This window comes from Rhinolophus ferrumequinum, chromosome 14, assembly GCF_004115265.2.
Source record: "Rhinolophus ferrumequinum isolate MPI-CBG mRhiFer1 chromosome 14, mRhiFer1_v1.p, whole genome shotgun sequence".
NCBI classification, from domain to species: domain Eukaryota; kingdom Metazoa; phylum Chordata; class Mammalia; order Chiroptera; family Rhinolophidae; genus Rhinolophus; species Rhinolophus ferrumequinum.
In genome coordinates, this window is record NC_046297.1 from 27527818 (window position 1) to 27544296 (window position 16479).

Genomic DNA, 16479 nt, shown 5'->3' on the forward strand with positions numbered 1-16479 from the left:
TGATAAACAAATTATAAGGTATAAAAATGTCAAATCACTATATTGTACACCTGAAACTGATATAATCAATATAAGATTATATACCAACTATACTTAAATAAAAAAATTAATTAAAAAAATTCAACATTATTATGTATGTAACAAAGGAATAGTTGTGAAACATTAATGTTTGAAACATTTACACTTAATATAAATTACACTAATTATTAATTCTTCACACGTTGAGATTAGAAAGGGCAAAGAAGGGTGCTGACACAGATATTAGAGTCATTCTTCAAAAAGGTTTATCATTTATATTTTTGGCAAGAATTCCCCAAATGAGTTGATCTACATTTTTATATATTTGGCGATAAAACAACCTAGGTTTCTAATGGACATTACAACCTTACTCCATTGCTGATGTTTCTTTCCATTTGATTAATTTCTCATCAGTAATTTCTTTTCCCTTTACTGCAACCCTATGAAATTGTTAAACTGTTTTTCCCAAGATGTCACCTTGTACCACCAGCATCAGAATTACCTGCGATGGGATGAAAGATGCAAAGGTAGTTTTTCATGTTTTGTCATAGAGCTATTGAATCAGAAGCTCTGGGCAAGATCTCTGGTCTTAGCGTTGCAAACAAGGGCCTCAAATATAACCACAGCTTGCTGTGGAATGTGATAAAACACATATATCTCTCCAACCTCTTCATCTATCTAAAACATCAACCTGTCTCAAGCATGAGGTCCTGAATTTAGGAGGCAGGGGATGCCTAGGGCTGGAAATACATAGTTCAGAGAATTGTAGACACACTGAGTTCTGCAGAGCTGTTCTCACTAATATTTCAGTCACACATGGCTTTGCGGGCTAGTCAGGGCTAGTGGCATAATTAATAATATAATTTATACAAGAACATACATTTTGAATTCCAAAAAACAAGTCTAAAATTTAACACATTATTGATAATAATAGCATATATTGAGAACTTTACATGTGCTACCATTTAATCCCAAAAAACAAACTTATTAGTTGTGCTTATACAAACAAATGAGGGAACTGAGGTATAGTTAAGAAAGTAACCTAGTTTTTATAAATTGAAGGTAATTTTTAAAAATTTTTCTATTGAAATTAATTTGTGATTGGTATACCATTTATGAATAGATACCTTAGACATTTAATTTTGATTAGTGGTTGCAAACTGAGGTTGATGTCAAGGGTAAGAAGTTTATGTCTTGCCAATGCAGTTTCACTATCACACAAATCCTGTATACCACGTACATGCATGAGACAAAACACTGAGCTTTCACATACTTTTCCTACTCAAATTAATGTTGTTATTTTGTTTATAAAAGTAATACAAAACTTGATTTTAGCATAATAAAGTTATAAGGGGTATCAGTTATTTACTATAACCAACTATTAATTTTATGTCAACTAAAATATTTGCTTGATTAATTAGACATTATCTTCATTCAATGCCTCAACTTAGACTCATTTGAAAAACAGTCAGCAAATTTTGAAAATTTCCTTTAACTTTTAGATCAATTTAGCAAAGCTCTCCCAAATGTTGATACAGTAAAATTCTCATGTAAATAGCTTTCCCAGTTCTTTAACATTGTATTTAAATACATATATTTGTATAATTAGTTTACTTAGATAAAAGATTTTTAAAACTGCTTTTAATATGATGAAACAGGCATATACTATGAAAGAAATCTAATAAACTATGTATTTTCCTGAAGATAGCAAATGACAGTACCAACTATTTCCACATAAAAATGAAATGCAATCAAGATTATCTTCTGTAATAAATAAAATGAAAGAAATACATAATTTGACTTTCTAAGTATTTTTCCATCTTACCTGCTGGTTTACAGGGAAGTTTCTGTTGATTTTTTTAATCTGCAATGTAAATAAATAATAAAAGTGAGAACAAAGATAAGGTGACACAAGATTCTTGAAATTTTATGAGAATCTATTTTTAGTGAGCACTTACTATTGACATACTAAACTAATTGCATATCAAACAACAATTATAAAAGTTATAAAAGTAAATTTTATTATCAAAATTATCCCTTATTTTTTTCATATGAAAACATTTTTTTAATGAATACTATGATATCATTTCAGGAGAAGGAACCAGATGATCTGAAGTAGTAAGTTATATATAAAAAGAAAAAGATTTTGTTGATTTTGTAAGAGATTTCCATCTAATTTATTTTGTTGTTTATGAGAAACCAAAAGACTGTGTTTTTTGTACACATTAAATAACTATCTACTGAGAATATAGAGATTAACATCTATAGTTTTGTTTTTTTTTACTTTGAAATCATATTATTTTCAAGATGATTTCACACTTAAGAGAACAAAGGAAATGGGATATTCAAATACTAAAGGATAAAACATGTGTTAAAATATTTTCAGTGAGAATCCCAAATAAAGTATAACATTTACTTTAAGACAAATGAGTGACATTTATAAGAATTTAAAATAAATCTTCAGAGGAAGAATTTCCTCCATCATAAATTATGTAAAAAACTTAAAAAACCCAGTGAAAATGAGTATGAGATTCAGATAAATGATTGTAAACTACACAAAGTCTTTGTTCAACAGAATTTGTACTAATCAAAACAATTATGATTTTTCATTTTTTTTTTTAGATAAACTTAAATAACGCTAACTCTGTATGGTTTAACCTTATATCCTACTAATGCAGCCTATTTTCATTTATAAAATGTTTTATTTATTATTTTATTTTTTCCATTTTAAATTTTAGTTCCCTTGTCTTACTGATAAATGTTAAATCATAGGAAATTTAATGGATATGGTGGACAAAGTTGGGGAATCATCAAATAAATCACCTACAAGACCAGATTTTCTAGCAAGATATTTCTCTTTTAAAATAGAAAAGAAATTTGAGAAGATTTATATGATTTCAGCAGGGTCATGGAAAAAAAAAATGTCTCTCTTACATTACAATAATCACTTCAAAGTAGTTTTGCTCTGGTGAGGAATCTGCTAAGGAAATCTCTAAAACTACTGGTGCCTTCAGCTAAAATGAGGATAGTTTGGAGATGTAGACAGAAAGAGCAGATCCTTATACATTTGTTATAAATCAATCAAAAAGCCTGTATTGAATACTTTGTGGAATTATGCTTCTTGTTAGGTCTTATTAATTGTTATAAAAAATCAATTAAATAAAAATATTTTTGTGGATCTGTGTTCAAGTGTATGCTATCTAACTTTGTAGTTTTGGTTTTTTGATCTGAAAAAAAAAAGTCTGAATAATCTATTTTGGAAAGCTGAAAATTATTTAGATAAGCATTCCTTGATAGAAAGTAGTGGTTGAGAGTAAAATACATGTGGATCACAGAAATCTTTTTCTACTAACTCACATTCAGTAGTGTTTGTGGAATTCACATGCTTTTTTCTGTAGTAGTACAATTTCTTTTCTCATTACAGTATTTACTAGATCACCAGGTTTATTTACCTGTGTAAAGCTATCATATTGTATTTGCTGTTGTTTTGTTATAGGTTTCCTTAGTATATCCTGACTGCTCTCATAGATCAACTTAGTAACATATGGATCTTACCATCTGGTTTTTAAATACATTTATTTTATACTATTACTTCTATTTAAAATAAAATGCATGGTATATTTTCCACCACTCTCCCCAAACTGCCAAGAATGTAGAAGCAACATAGACGGACAACAATTAGAATATAGGAAAAGTAAAGAAAGGGTATTTTAATGATTAGAGAGTTAGTATCACAAAGTATTTAGTGAGATATACAAACAAGAATAGAATCTTTTAAAAAATGGTATGTAAAGAAATAAAAAATATCTGGAAAATCATGAAATGGACCTTAGAAGTTACTTCTAGATTGTTTTCCTAACATGCAACAAATACAATATGTTAATAAAAATAAAACAGAATAACACCTTAATATTAAGTCAATTATTGAAGAATTAATGTTTTTTAAATTGTAAATACTAGTAAATTATGTTCCTTTTTTCAAATTATACCATCATAACCTTATGACTTCATGTTTCTTTATGAATTCTTCATACCATATTTTTAACAATTTATCTTAACCTAGGAATCTGAGTAAAAATATTTAAATATTTAAAAACTGCTATCTTTACTATTAATAAATTTAGTTGGCAATGGCATGAACTTTTAGAAAGTTATTTCTAGTAAAATATACATATTTTAATTGTGTTTTGTATAAAATAATCTATGTATACTTCTTCATGCTTTAATTAAATAAAAGTTAAATAACCTAAGTACTAAGCATAAAAAGTGAAAGGTTGCTAATCATAGTGTGAGGGCTGGCTCTATGGCACAGGAAAATGTCCCATCTAGTGCCCTCATTTTGGCAGCAAGTAAAGTAAATCAATTCAGGTTTTTGTTGTGGAGTTTTAGACACAAAATAACTAACTGTTAAGATTTTGAACCCATTTACACACCGTAATCCACTCTAAAGATAATTTCAATTATTCCTACAGCAAGTAGAGTAGAGCAATATAAAATATTCCATTCTCTTGTTATAGTATTAACATTTTAAAATAAGACAATATAAAAAAATGTGAAAGCCTCACATCTCAAAAATTTTAAGAGCTCATTTTAAACATTCTAATAGTATTTTACACACCCACAGAGAACAAAAATTGAATATAAAGTGTACTGCTGTTAAGATTTATATACAGCATGTGGGGGCTAAAAAAATTAATACTTGTTCACCCACCTTCTAAGTTCTTCTAGCTGAGCTAATAATCAAATTCACAGGAGAAAATCAAATGTTTTAATGTGTGCACATGGGGGATTCACATATTCATGAAAATTCCAAACAGTGAGGCAATACTGGGCATATAGACATTTTTGGGCAAAGGAGAAAGTGAGGGGGACCACTGGGGTATTAAATTGTAGAAATGAGAATGGGTGATTTAAAGGTACTTAAAGAAGAGTGGAACACACATGGCAGTTAAATTCTTGCCAGGCAACTCAGAAACAAAGGGACACAGGGTATCTGACTAACAGGTACTTGTTGATGTCCTCTTATTTAACATACTTAGTTCAAATTATCCTAAGGCAGCATTCTAACATTCCTTCCTGAAGAAGATTTCTCTCTTTGAATCTCTTGGGCAGGAAACAGGGAGGGTTAAGGTTCTTTTTCAGAATTATTTTTTGTAAAAGCTTAAAAATCAATATCCCAAAAAGCAGCTTCAGGGTGGCAAAATTTTAGTTCCCTTCAAGCATATACTGAATTGCTTATAGTATTAAACAATGATCGTTAAGTCCAAAACATTAGGATACTGTGTAGTCATCCCTAATGCTCATGGTATATTATTTATTGACTGATAAGAAACAAGGCTTATAAAATGCTCCCATTCAAAAACCGTGTTTTAAGCAATTATTTTAAAAATTTGATATAAACACATGTAGATTGGTAAATTATGCATAATCAAACACTTATACTTTTAGATTAATGTATGCATGTATGAACCGTTTATTTTTGTATGTCAAATACACACATATAAATAGACATATGTGTTTGTGTGTACAACAAAGGTTTTGACAATTATAAAAAATGTTAACAATTTTATTTTTGGTTTGGAAATTATAGTATAGTTTTTTCCTTTGGTGCGCTGCATTTTCTCCTTATTATTTTAAAACAATATTACTTGGATAATTAAAAAATAATAAATTAGTGCAAGCCTTATTTTCTTAAAAAAGCTGTCTCACTATACATAAAATACCTTCAACACAAAGTCCAGAATAAGACGTTTTAAGGAGAATCCCTTTTATGTTTTCTCTCTCTACATGAAGTTTTAAGTCATTCGTGACATATTTAACAACCCTCAGGCCACAGTAATTGTATGTATGTATGTGTATGTCTACACACACATTTCTGTATATATTTGATAAATTAAGTGAGAAGGGGGTAGACTACTATTCATTCATTTCTAAAATCCTTTCAATGATCTTCTACCAAATGTGAGTCATGGTGCTAAGTGGTGGAACATGGAAATGAAAGACATCCCATGCAGAGACAATAACATAATGATGCAAGCCTACAGAGTCCAAATGGTCCAAAATGACTACAGTGTGGAATGAATAAAAGTTGAATGCAGGAGCTAAAATGGAGATGGATAATGGCATAGTCAGGGAAACCTGAGTTTGAATTTTAACTGTAGCTGTTATTAAATATTTTAGGCAAGTTATTAATTACCCTGTTGTCTAATTCTGTTTCTTTGTAAAACGTTGACAATAACATTAACTGCTTGTATTTGTTGGAAAATTAAATGGAAAAAACAAATGTCATGAAGGTAGAGCTCAATAAGTGGGAATTATTATTAATATAAAAGAAGTATGGATTTTATTTTGAGACAGGAAGGTGACTTCCTCCTGTTAGTCAGAAAGATCAGCTACTGGAACCTGTTCATATCTGTCCTAGAGTACCACCCATCAGCATCAAGGAGACTTGAGAGGCAAACCAAAAAGATCCACTGTAGGGACCTAGCCCACAGTCATATATGAGATCTGACAATTAAGTGCGCTAACTTGTTACAATGATGTTGCTAACCTTTTTTGACATGAGAGGAATCATTCATTATGAACTTTTACCAATTGTACAAATAGTTAACCAAGTTTACTATTTGGAAGTGCTGAATAGGCTGCATGAAAAGTTAGATGACCTGAACTTTTTGCCAACAATTCATCACGGCAATGCTCCAGCTCACAGGGCACTGTCTGTGAGGGAGTTTTTAGCCAGTAAACAAATAACTGTATTGGAACACCCTCCCTACTCACTTGATTTTGCCCCCATTGACTTCTTTCTTTACTCAGAGATAAAGGAAATATTGAAAGGAAGACATTTTGATGACATTCAGGACATCAAGGGCAATATGATGACAGATCTGATGACGATTCCAGAAAAAGAGTTGCAAAATTACTTTGAAGCATGGACTAAGCACTGGCATTGGTGCATAGCTTCCCAAGGGGAGTAATTCAAAGGTGACCATAGTGATATTCAGCAATGAGGTATGTAGCACTTTTTCTAAGATGAGTTCACGAACTTAATTGTCCAACATCATAAACTAATAGTCGAGGTCTCCTGCCTCCTTGGGCATGCTGTGTATGGGAAAGCATGCCTGCAGGGCCTGCCAGATGATTTCTCCCACAAAATGTTTTTTGTTTAGCTCTACTTATGTAACCTTACTTCTTCTTTGCCTCTCCGGTCGTTCATCACCAGAGACTCTCTCCAGTCTGTAAGTCTCAATAAACCTATGTCCCTCACTCATCCACCCAAATGTTTTCTGGGCTTGTGGCTTATCAAACACAAATCTTGAAAAAACTCAGATTCAGTCTGACCATCCACATACCAGCAACAAATAATTTTCCCTATCACTGCACATGCACAGTAAGGCCCAAGAGTGTCCCTAAGGTGAACTTTTCCTAATTTAAATACTAAAAATCATGTTCAGGGGTGGAGATTTCCAATGAAAATGAGACATGTGATCCATGAAGCATCAAGTGGACGCACTGCCCAGGTGACAAGAAACCTCCACCTTTATCGGCCTGAACATAGCTTTTACCCCACCTACGTCCCTTAAAAACCCTGTCCCAACTTTTCTCAGGGAGCTACCAGAATCTTTCCTTTCTTGGTGTTGGCTCTGTTGTACACAAGCTTAATAAACCTTTTCCTCTTGCCTGAACTTTTCTGTGGTGATCTTTCTTGATTTCCATCTTTGGAGACCTGAAGAACCTAGGGCACCAGTAACAATTTGAAGACAATGAGGATTTTTTTAAGGAATGCTGAGCAGAGATGTTTTCCCTCCACTACACTTTGCAAGTGCCTGTCTGTTTTCTTGCCAACTCTAGGTTAGGATTTGCATACTCACATGTCAAGTGGGTGACAACTATGTGTGAATCAGGCTGGCTGCAGACCCTATGGCAGACTGGAGATTGCCTGCTATTAGCCTCCCCACTCTCAATCATTTGTAGGCATGCCCACAATTACATGGGCATTAATCAATTAAAGTATTCTCAGATATAAAAGTGGTAGAATATCCTACTGTTTATAAGTTGGAAACAGTATACCGCCTTTAAAACTTATAAGCATAGTCTAGGAAACCTAAATTATGAATAAACTCTGCGTGTAGAAAATACTAGAAATCATTTGTTCTGAAAATTACTTATTTTGTAATCTTAACAACTAATATTGATAAAATAGCTTAATAAGATAAAATATTTAAAACATTAATGACAATAGAAATTTATTTTTAAAATAAAACGTTATGTCATATGAAAGAGATTGTTTATTATATGTAATAAAACATTAAACTATAAATAATATATCTTAATAATAAAATACATTTATAAAGGGAGGTCAAAGATGGCAGAGTAGATGAATGCTGTGTTTGCCTCACTCAGTGAACACATCAGGATTACAATTAAATTATAGAACAATCAACCTGGAGAACCATCTGAAGTCTAGCTGAACAGAAGTTATAATTGAGGATATAAAGAAAAAGCCACATTGAGACTGATAGGAGGGGCAGAGATGTGAAACACATAGGCCCCAAATCTCTGTGTGGAAGATGAAAATTGGGAGGGATATCTCTGCTACAGAGGTTACCCACAAAGGAGAAAGGGACCCCAGCCCTACAAGAGGCTCCCCAGCCAGGAATAATGGTACTGGGAAGAGGAACCCCCACATCTGGCTGTGGAAACAGTAGGGATTCAACAACAGGCAGCAAGCCACAGGGTGTCCTGGCTTTTTGCACAGCTACATTAGACGGGATACTGGTAGCAACCATCCTCAGCATGGCCTCTCTCTTGCACATCCAGATTCAGCACAGACAGTGACCAACCATGGATCACTTTGTACCTCCTATCAGGTAGTCTCCAGATGATCACAGACAATGGGTGGACTAGGCCTACAACAAAGCTCCTCTAAAGAGGCCCCAAAACCAACATACTTGGAGGTTGGCTTCAGACCACAGCATAACACCACCCAATTGCCTCACAAGTGGCACACTCAAGCAGCAGAGCACGCTGGAGAAAATCCTGCTGCATGTGGTAAGTCCCCTATATAGCAGCCCATAAGCTGTGGACATGGCCAGACACCACAGCAAGTCAGCCTTAGGACAAACCCCACCCACTGAAATGTCAATATCAATCAAGACTCAACTATAACAGGAGGGCACACACAGCCCACATAAGGGACAGTCCTGGAGCACCTGGCACAGGTGAACAGGGAGACTGTGCCAGGGCCAAACAGGGCCAGTACTACGTAAGGTCACACTTCAAAACTGAGAGATGTAGCAGGTCTACCTAATACATAGAAATATAGAGAGGCAGCCAAGATGAGGAAATAAGGAACTGTATCTCAAATGAAAGAACATAAAAAACTCGAGAAAAAGAACTAAATGAAATAAAGGCAAGTATCCTACTAGAGACAGAGTTCAAAACACTGGTTATAAGGATGTTCAAGGAATTTAGTGAGTATGTCAACAAAGAGATAGCAAGCATAAAAAAAAAAAAAGATGTAAAAACCATAAAAAAACAGTCAGAAGTGAAGAATAAAAGTAACTGAAATGAGGAGTGCACTAAAAGGACTCACCAGCAGACTAGATGAAGCAGAGAATTGCATCAGCAATTTGGAAGAAAAGACAGCAGAAAACGCCCAATCAGAAAAATAAAAGGAAAAAAGAATTTTTTTAAAAATGAAGATAGTTTAACAGACCTCTGGAACATCTAATATAATAACATTTGCATCATAGGAGTATCAGAAGGAGAAGAGAGAAAGCAAGAGATTGAGAAACTATTTGAAGAAATAATAACTAAAAATTTTGTTAACCTGATGAAGGAAATAGATAAATGAGGTCTGACAATTGAGTTTGCGAACTTGTGGCAACAATGTTGCTAACCTGTTTTGATATCAGAGAGATTAATCATTATGAATTTTTACCAACTGGACAGTTAACCAAATTTAGTATTTGGAAGTGCTGAAAAAGCTGCGTGAAAATGTTAGTCAAGGCAAAGAAATGACGGAGACACCATTCTACAAGAAAATCAAAGATAGAGTGATAGGAAATCCTCATATATCAATAATCACCTTAAATATAAATGGACTGAACTCATCAATAAAAAGGCACAGAGTAGCAGATTGGATCAAAAAACTAAATTCAACCATATGCTGCCTCCAAGAGACACATCTCAGCTATGAGGACCAATGTAGACTCCAAGTGAAAGGGTGGAAATTCACATTCCAAGCAAATAGTATTCAGAGAAAAGCAGGTGTTGCCATAATGATAACATATGAAACAAACTATATGATAAAAATGGTAGAAAGAGATAAATATGGACATTTTATAATGATAAAGGAGACTATACAACAAGAAGACATAACAGTCATCAATATTTACGCCCTCAATCAGGGAGCAACAAAATATACAAAGCAACTACTAACAGAACTAAAGTGAGAATTTGACCAAAACACAAATCTAGTAGGGGACCTAAATATATCATTGACAACTATGGATAGATCATTCAAACAGGAACTAAATAAAGAAATATCAGCCCTAAATGACACATTAGATGAAATGGACATAATTGACATTTATAGAGCATTTCATCCTAGAACATCAGATTATACATTTTTTTTCTGGTGTACATGGAACATTCTCAAGGATAGACCATATGTTGGGACATAAAACTAGCTTCAGCAAATTTAAGAAGATTGAAATCATACCAAGCACATTCTCTGATCACAAGGCTTTGGAATCGGATATCAGCTGCAAAAAGAAAGCAGGAAAAAACCACAATATGTGGAAATTAAGCAATATACTTTTAGAGAAGGACTGGGTCAAAGAAAAAATAAGAGGAGAGATCAAAACATACATAGAGACAACAAGATGATGCAGTAGGTAAACACTGTGTTTACCTTCTCTCACAACCACATCAAAATTACAACTAATCTACAAAACAACCAATATTGATAATCCCCTAAAATCAAGCTGAACTGAAGCCTTTAAACTAAGGACTTGCAGACGAAGCCACCTCCAGACTGGTAGGCAGGTCAGAGATGCGGAACAGGGTGGTCCCACACCTGCATGTGACCTTTAAAGATCAAGAGAGCTATTTCAGTTGTGGGGGTCCTCCCATCCCCTAAAGGAGCCAGAGATTCCAGCCCCATGCCAGCCAAGGATTCCATAACCAGGAAAAGAAGTCCCTATAATTTCTGGTTGTGAAAACCAGTGGAGATTATGACTAAGTGAGACTGAGGGTGGCTGCACTCACAGGAACTTTTCTTAAAGGGACTGTGGCTGTACTTATCCACCAACAGAATCACGTACTCTGAGCTCCAGCACTGGGGCAGCAGCGGTGAAGGCGGCAGGGACAGATGCTGGGGAAACGAGATGTCTGGCTTGGGATGGGGGCTGGAGAGGCGGTTTTCTTCTGGACCAGGGAACCAGTGGAGGTCATTGTTTCTTTGTTGAGCCCACCCCCTTCCTGGCGACTGAACACAGGCTACTACTGAGTGTCCCTGGGTGGGGCCCTGGGTGGCCCTGGCTGGGGCTGAAGTAGGCCTAAGCAGATCCCCTCCAAAGTGGTCTTGAGGCTGACGCCCCCAGTAGGCAGCTTCAAAATGAGCTGAGCATCACCTAGCTGCCTCCAAGTATGACACACTGAAGGGGAGGTTTGGGTAGGCACCAAAGTCCTACTGAAGCAGAGCCTGCTCTGCAGGGAGTCAGCCCCTGCAGCACAACTCCTATACTGTAGTCAAGGCCACTCCTCACAACCAGTGAGCCCAAGGGTTAGTTTCTCACACTGATGTGCAATTATCAACCAAGGTTCAACTACAAAAGGAGGACACACACAACTCACACAAGGGACACACCTGGAGTACCCAGCTCAGGTGACCAGAAATACAGTGCAAATGAACCCCTCAGCACACCTACTACATAAGGCCACTCTACTAATACTGAACACATAGCAGCCGTTACACATAGAAACAAACACAGGGAGGCAACCAAACACTGGTTATGAGAATGTTCAATCTGAGGGAGAACTTCAACAGAGCAATAGGAAGTATAAAAATGGAGGTGGAAACCACAAAAAAAAAAAAATCAGTCAGAAATAAAGGATACAATAATAGAAATGAAGAATATATTATAGGGAATCAACAGTAGATTAGATGAAGCAGAGGATCCAACCAATTATGTACAAGGTAAAGTAGCAGAAAACACCCAGCAATAACAGCAAAAAGAAAATAGAACCCAAAAATTTGAGGAGTGTTTAAGGAGCCTCCAGGAAAATATCATATGTATCAACATTCACATTATAGGGGTACCAGAAGGAGAAGAGAGAGAGCAAGGAATTGGAAACCCATTTGAAGAAATAATGACAGAAAATTTCCCTAACCTGGTGAAGGAAATGGACAGACAAGCCCAGGAAGCACAGGGTCCCAAACAAAATAAACCCAAAGAGACCAACACCAAGACACATCATAATTAAAATGCCAAAGGTTAAATACAAAGAGAGAATCATAAAAGTAGCAAGAGAAAAATCAGTTAGTTACCTACAAGGGAGTCCCCAAAAGACTGTCAGCTGATTTCTCAACAGAAACTTTGCAGGCAAGAAGGGAATGGCAGGAAACATTCCAAGTAATGAAAAGCAGTGACATACAACCAAGATTGCTCTACCCAGCAAGGGTGTGATTTAGAATTGAAGGACAGATAAGGAGCTTCCAGACAAGAAAAAGTCGAAGGAGTTCATCACCACCAAACAAGTATTACAAGGAATCTTAGAGATTCTTAGAGACTCTTTAAGATGGGAGGGGGGTTAATGTTGGGTGAAAAGGGAAGACATTAAGAAGTACAAATTGGTTGTTATGCAGTAGTCATGAAAGTGTAGGGTATAGCACAAGGAATATAGTCAATAATATGATAATAACTAGGTACAGTGCCAGACAGGTACTAGATCTATCAGGGTGATAGATGGGAATGGGGTTGGGAGCAGAGTGAAAAAGGTAAAGACATTAAGAAACACAAATTGATAATGATGAGACAAGTTTTAACAGGAGTGGGCTTGTGAGCTGGGAGGATGGGACAGGCAAAGAGTTAACAGGAGTGAGCTTGTGGGCTAACAGAAAGAAACTTAAACATTAACCATTTGGCACTAGCTCCCCTGGCTAGCACTAAAACTGCCAGCTGACAAGAACCTTACATCCATCATAAGTGGGAACAGAACAGTTCCCAGGAGAAGACAATTGTAACGGCAGACCCCCTGCAAACTGACAAGCACCCTACATCCTGCATGGAAAAATATAAACCCCCAGCACTCCTCATCGGTGCAGCTATCCTCCATCAGACTCTGCCCTGGCTAACTCCCTGCCAGTGTCTCTCACTTACCCTTCTGTCTCTGCATCTCCACAGCTGTCTCCCATCGGACTCTGCCCTGACACCACTCCATTTGCCAGTATCTCTCTCTCACTCTTCTGTCTCTGCACCTGTCTTCATCAGACTGCTCTGGCACACTTCTGCAATTATCTCTCTCTTACCCCTCTGTCTCTGCAGCTCTCACTCTCAAATGGCCCTGGTAAAACTTCTGCCAGTTCCAAACAGAATTTTCTCTCTTCTTTTTCAACTTTCAGTAAATCATTTTTTTTCTGGATACTCTTGTAGAGTCTTGTAAATTCTTTAACATTCTGTGAATGATGAGGGGTTAATTCTACACAAGACAGTTAATACACTAAGGGGAATGTAAGCAACAATGTTGTAAAGATCACGTAAGGTGCCAGGTGGGCACTGGACTTATCAGCGGGATCATGTCAAAGACTGCATAGATGCCTGACCAATGCAGAATACACCTAAAGAGCTGAAGTAGAATAATAGTGAATGCCAACTATAACTAAATACATAAGCATATATAGTCATGGTATGTGGAGTACAACATAGGGAAGATAGTGAATGGTATAGTAACAGCTATATAAGATATCAAAGGAGTAATAGCTTGTGGGGGAGGGTTGGTTATCACTTTATGCGGGGTTTAAATGTCTAACTATTACATTGCTTTGTACAACAGAAACAAGCAAACAAACAAACAAAAAGAATAATTTTAAAAAAGGATATATAGAAACAAATGAGAATGAAAATACATCCTACCAAAATTTTGGGGATGCAGGGAAAGCAGTTTGAAGAGGGAATTTTATATCATTACAGACCTATCTCAAGAAAGAAGAAAAATCCCAGAAAGCTAACCTCACATTGCACCTTAAAGAACTAGAAAAAGAAGAAGAAATGAAACTCAAAGTCAGTAGAAGAAGGAAATAATAAAAATCACAGCAGAACTAAATGAAAGAGAGAACAAAAAGGCAATAGAAAAAGTAATGCAACACAGGACTGGTTGTTTGAAAAGATTAATAAAATTGACAAACCCTTGGCTAGACACACTAAAATAAAATGAGGAAAGACACAAATAAACAAAGTCAGAAATGAAAGAGGGGAAGTTAAACACGGATGCCACAGAAATACAAAGGATCATCCAATAATGTTATGAAGGAGTATATGCCACCAAAATTATAACCTAGAAGAAATGGACAAGTTCTTAGAAACATATAGTTTTCCTAGGCTGAACATGAAGAATTCGAAAATCTAAATAGACTGATCACCAGTAAGGAAATTGAATCATTCACCCGAAATCTTCCCAAAAACAAAAGTACAGGACCAGATGGCTTTACTAGTGAATTCTACTATACTTTCAAAGAGGACCTAATACCTGTCCTAGTCAAACTTTTCCAAAACATTGAAGAAAAGAGAATACTCCCAAACTCATTTCATGAGGTACACATACCCTGATAACAAAACCTGGTAAGGATAACAAAAAAAATTACAGACCATTATCTTTTTTCTTTAAAGTTTATTGGGGTGACAATAATTAGTAAAATTACATAGATTTCAGGAGTACAATTCTGTATTACATCATCTATAAATCCCATTGTGTGTTCACCACCCAGAGTCAGTTCTCCTTCCATCACCATATATCTGATACCCCGTACCCTCATCTCCCACCCCCCACCCGCCTTACCCTCTGGTAACCACTAAACTATTGTCTGTGTCTACGAGTTTTTGTTTCTCATTTGTTTGTCTTGTTCTTTTGTTGTTTTTGGTTTATATACCACATATCAGTGAACTCATGTGGATCTCTGCTTTTTCTGTCTGACTTATTTCACTTAGCATTATTCTCTCAAGATGCATCCATGTTGTCACAAATGGTCCTATTTCATCTTTTCTTACCGCCGAATAGTATTCCATTGTGTATATATATCCCACCTTCTTTATCCATTCCTTTATTGAAGGTCATTTTTATTGTTTCCATGTCTTGGCCACCATAAATAAAGCTGCAATGAACATCGGAGCACACGTGTCTTCATGTATAAATGTTTTCAGATTTTTTGGGTAGATACCCAGGAGAGGGGTTGCTGCGTAATATGGTAATTCTATTCGTAATTTTTTTAAGGAACCTCCACATTGCCTTCCATAACGGATGCACCAGTCTGCATTCCCACCAACAGTGTATGAGGGTTCCTTTTTCTCCACAGCCTCTCCAACACTTGTTACTATTTGTCTTCTTGATGGCAGCCATTCTGACTGGGGTGAGGTGATATCTCATTGTGGTTTTTATTTGCATTCTTCTGATGATTTGTGATGTTGAGCATTTTTTTATATCAGACCATTATCTTTGATGAATACAGATGCAAAATCTTAAATAAAATTCTAGCAAATTGAATGCAACAATACATTCAATACAATGTAAAAGATTATACATTGTGACCAAGTGGGGTTCATCCCAGGGGCACAAAAATGGTTCAATATATGCAAATCGATCAATGTGATACACCACATAAACAAAATAAGGAGAAAAATCATATGATTATATCAATAGATGCAGAAAAACCTTTTGGCAAGATACAACATCCATTTATGGCGAAAACACTTAATAAAATGGGTATAGAAGGAAAACACCTTAACATAATAAAGGCCATATATGACAAACCCTCAGCTATTCTCATAATTAATGGTGAAAAACTGACGCCCTTAGCTCTACTTTCAGGAACACGTCAGGGCTGTCCCCTATCATTTCTGCTTTTCCACATAGTATTGGAAGTCCTAGCCAGAGCAATCAGGCAAGAGAAAGAAATAAAAGGCATCCAAATTGGGAATGAAGAAGTTAAATTGTCACTTTTTGGAGATGACATGATGCTACATATAAAAAGCCCTAAAGACTCCACCAAAAAGGTATTAGAAAAAATAAATGAATATAGTCAAGTTGCTGGCTACAAAAATCAATGTACGAATGTCCTTTGCATTCTTATATACTAACAGTGAAATCTCAGAATAAGAAATTTTAAAAAATTCCTTTTGCAATTGCAACAAAAAGAATAAAATACCTAGGATTGAACTTTTTTTTCTTTTTAGTATTTTTTAA

The 16479-nt window shown here is 35.5% G+C and overlaps 1 protein-coding gene across 2 annotated transcripts in view; it reads right to left on the reverse strand.

The window, feature by feature from the left end:
* SNTG1 (syntrophin gamma 1) overlaps nt 1-16479 on the reverse strand; it is a 468529-nt gene that overhangs the window by 232125 nt on the left and 219925 nt on the right. For both annotated transcript variants that reach the window (XM_033126633.1, XM_033126632.1), the window contains one exon: nt 1844-1882. In XM_033126633.1, the coding sequence (XP_032982524.1) occupies nt 1844-1882 (39 nt within the window). The remainder of the gene's footprint in view (nt 1-1843; nt 1883-16479) is intronic.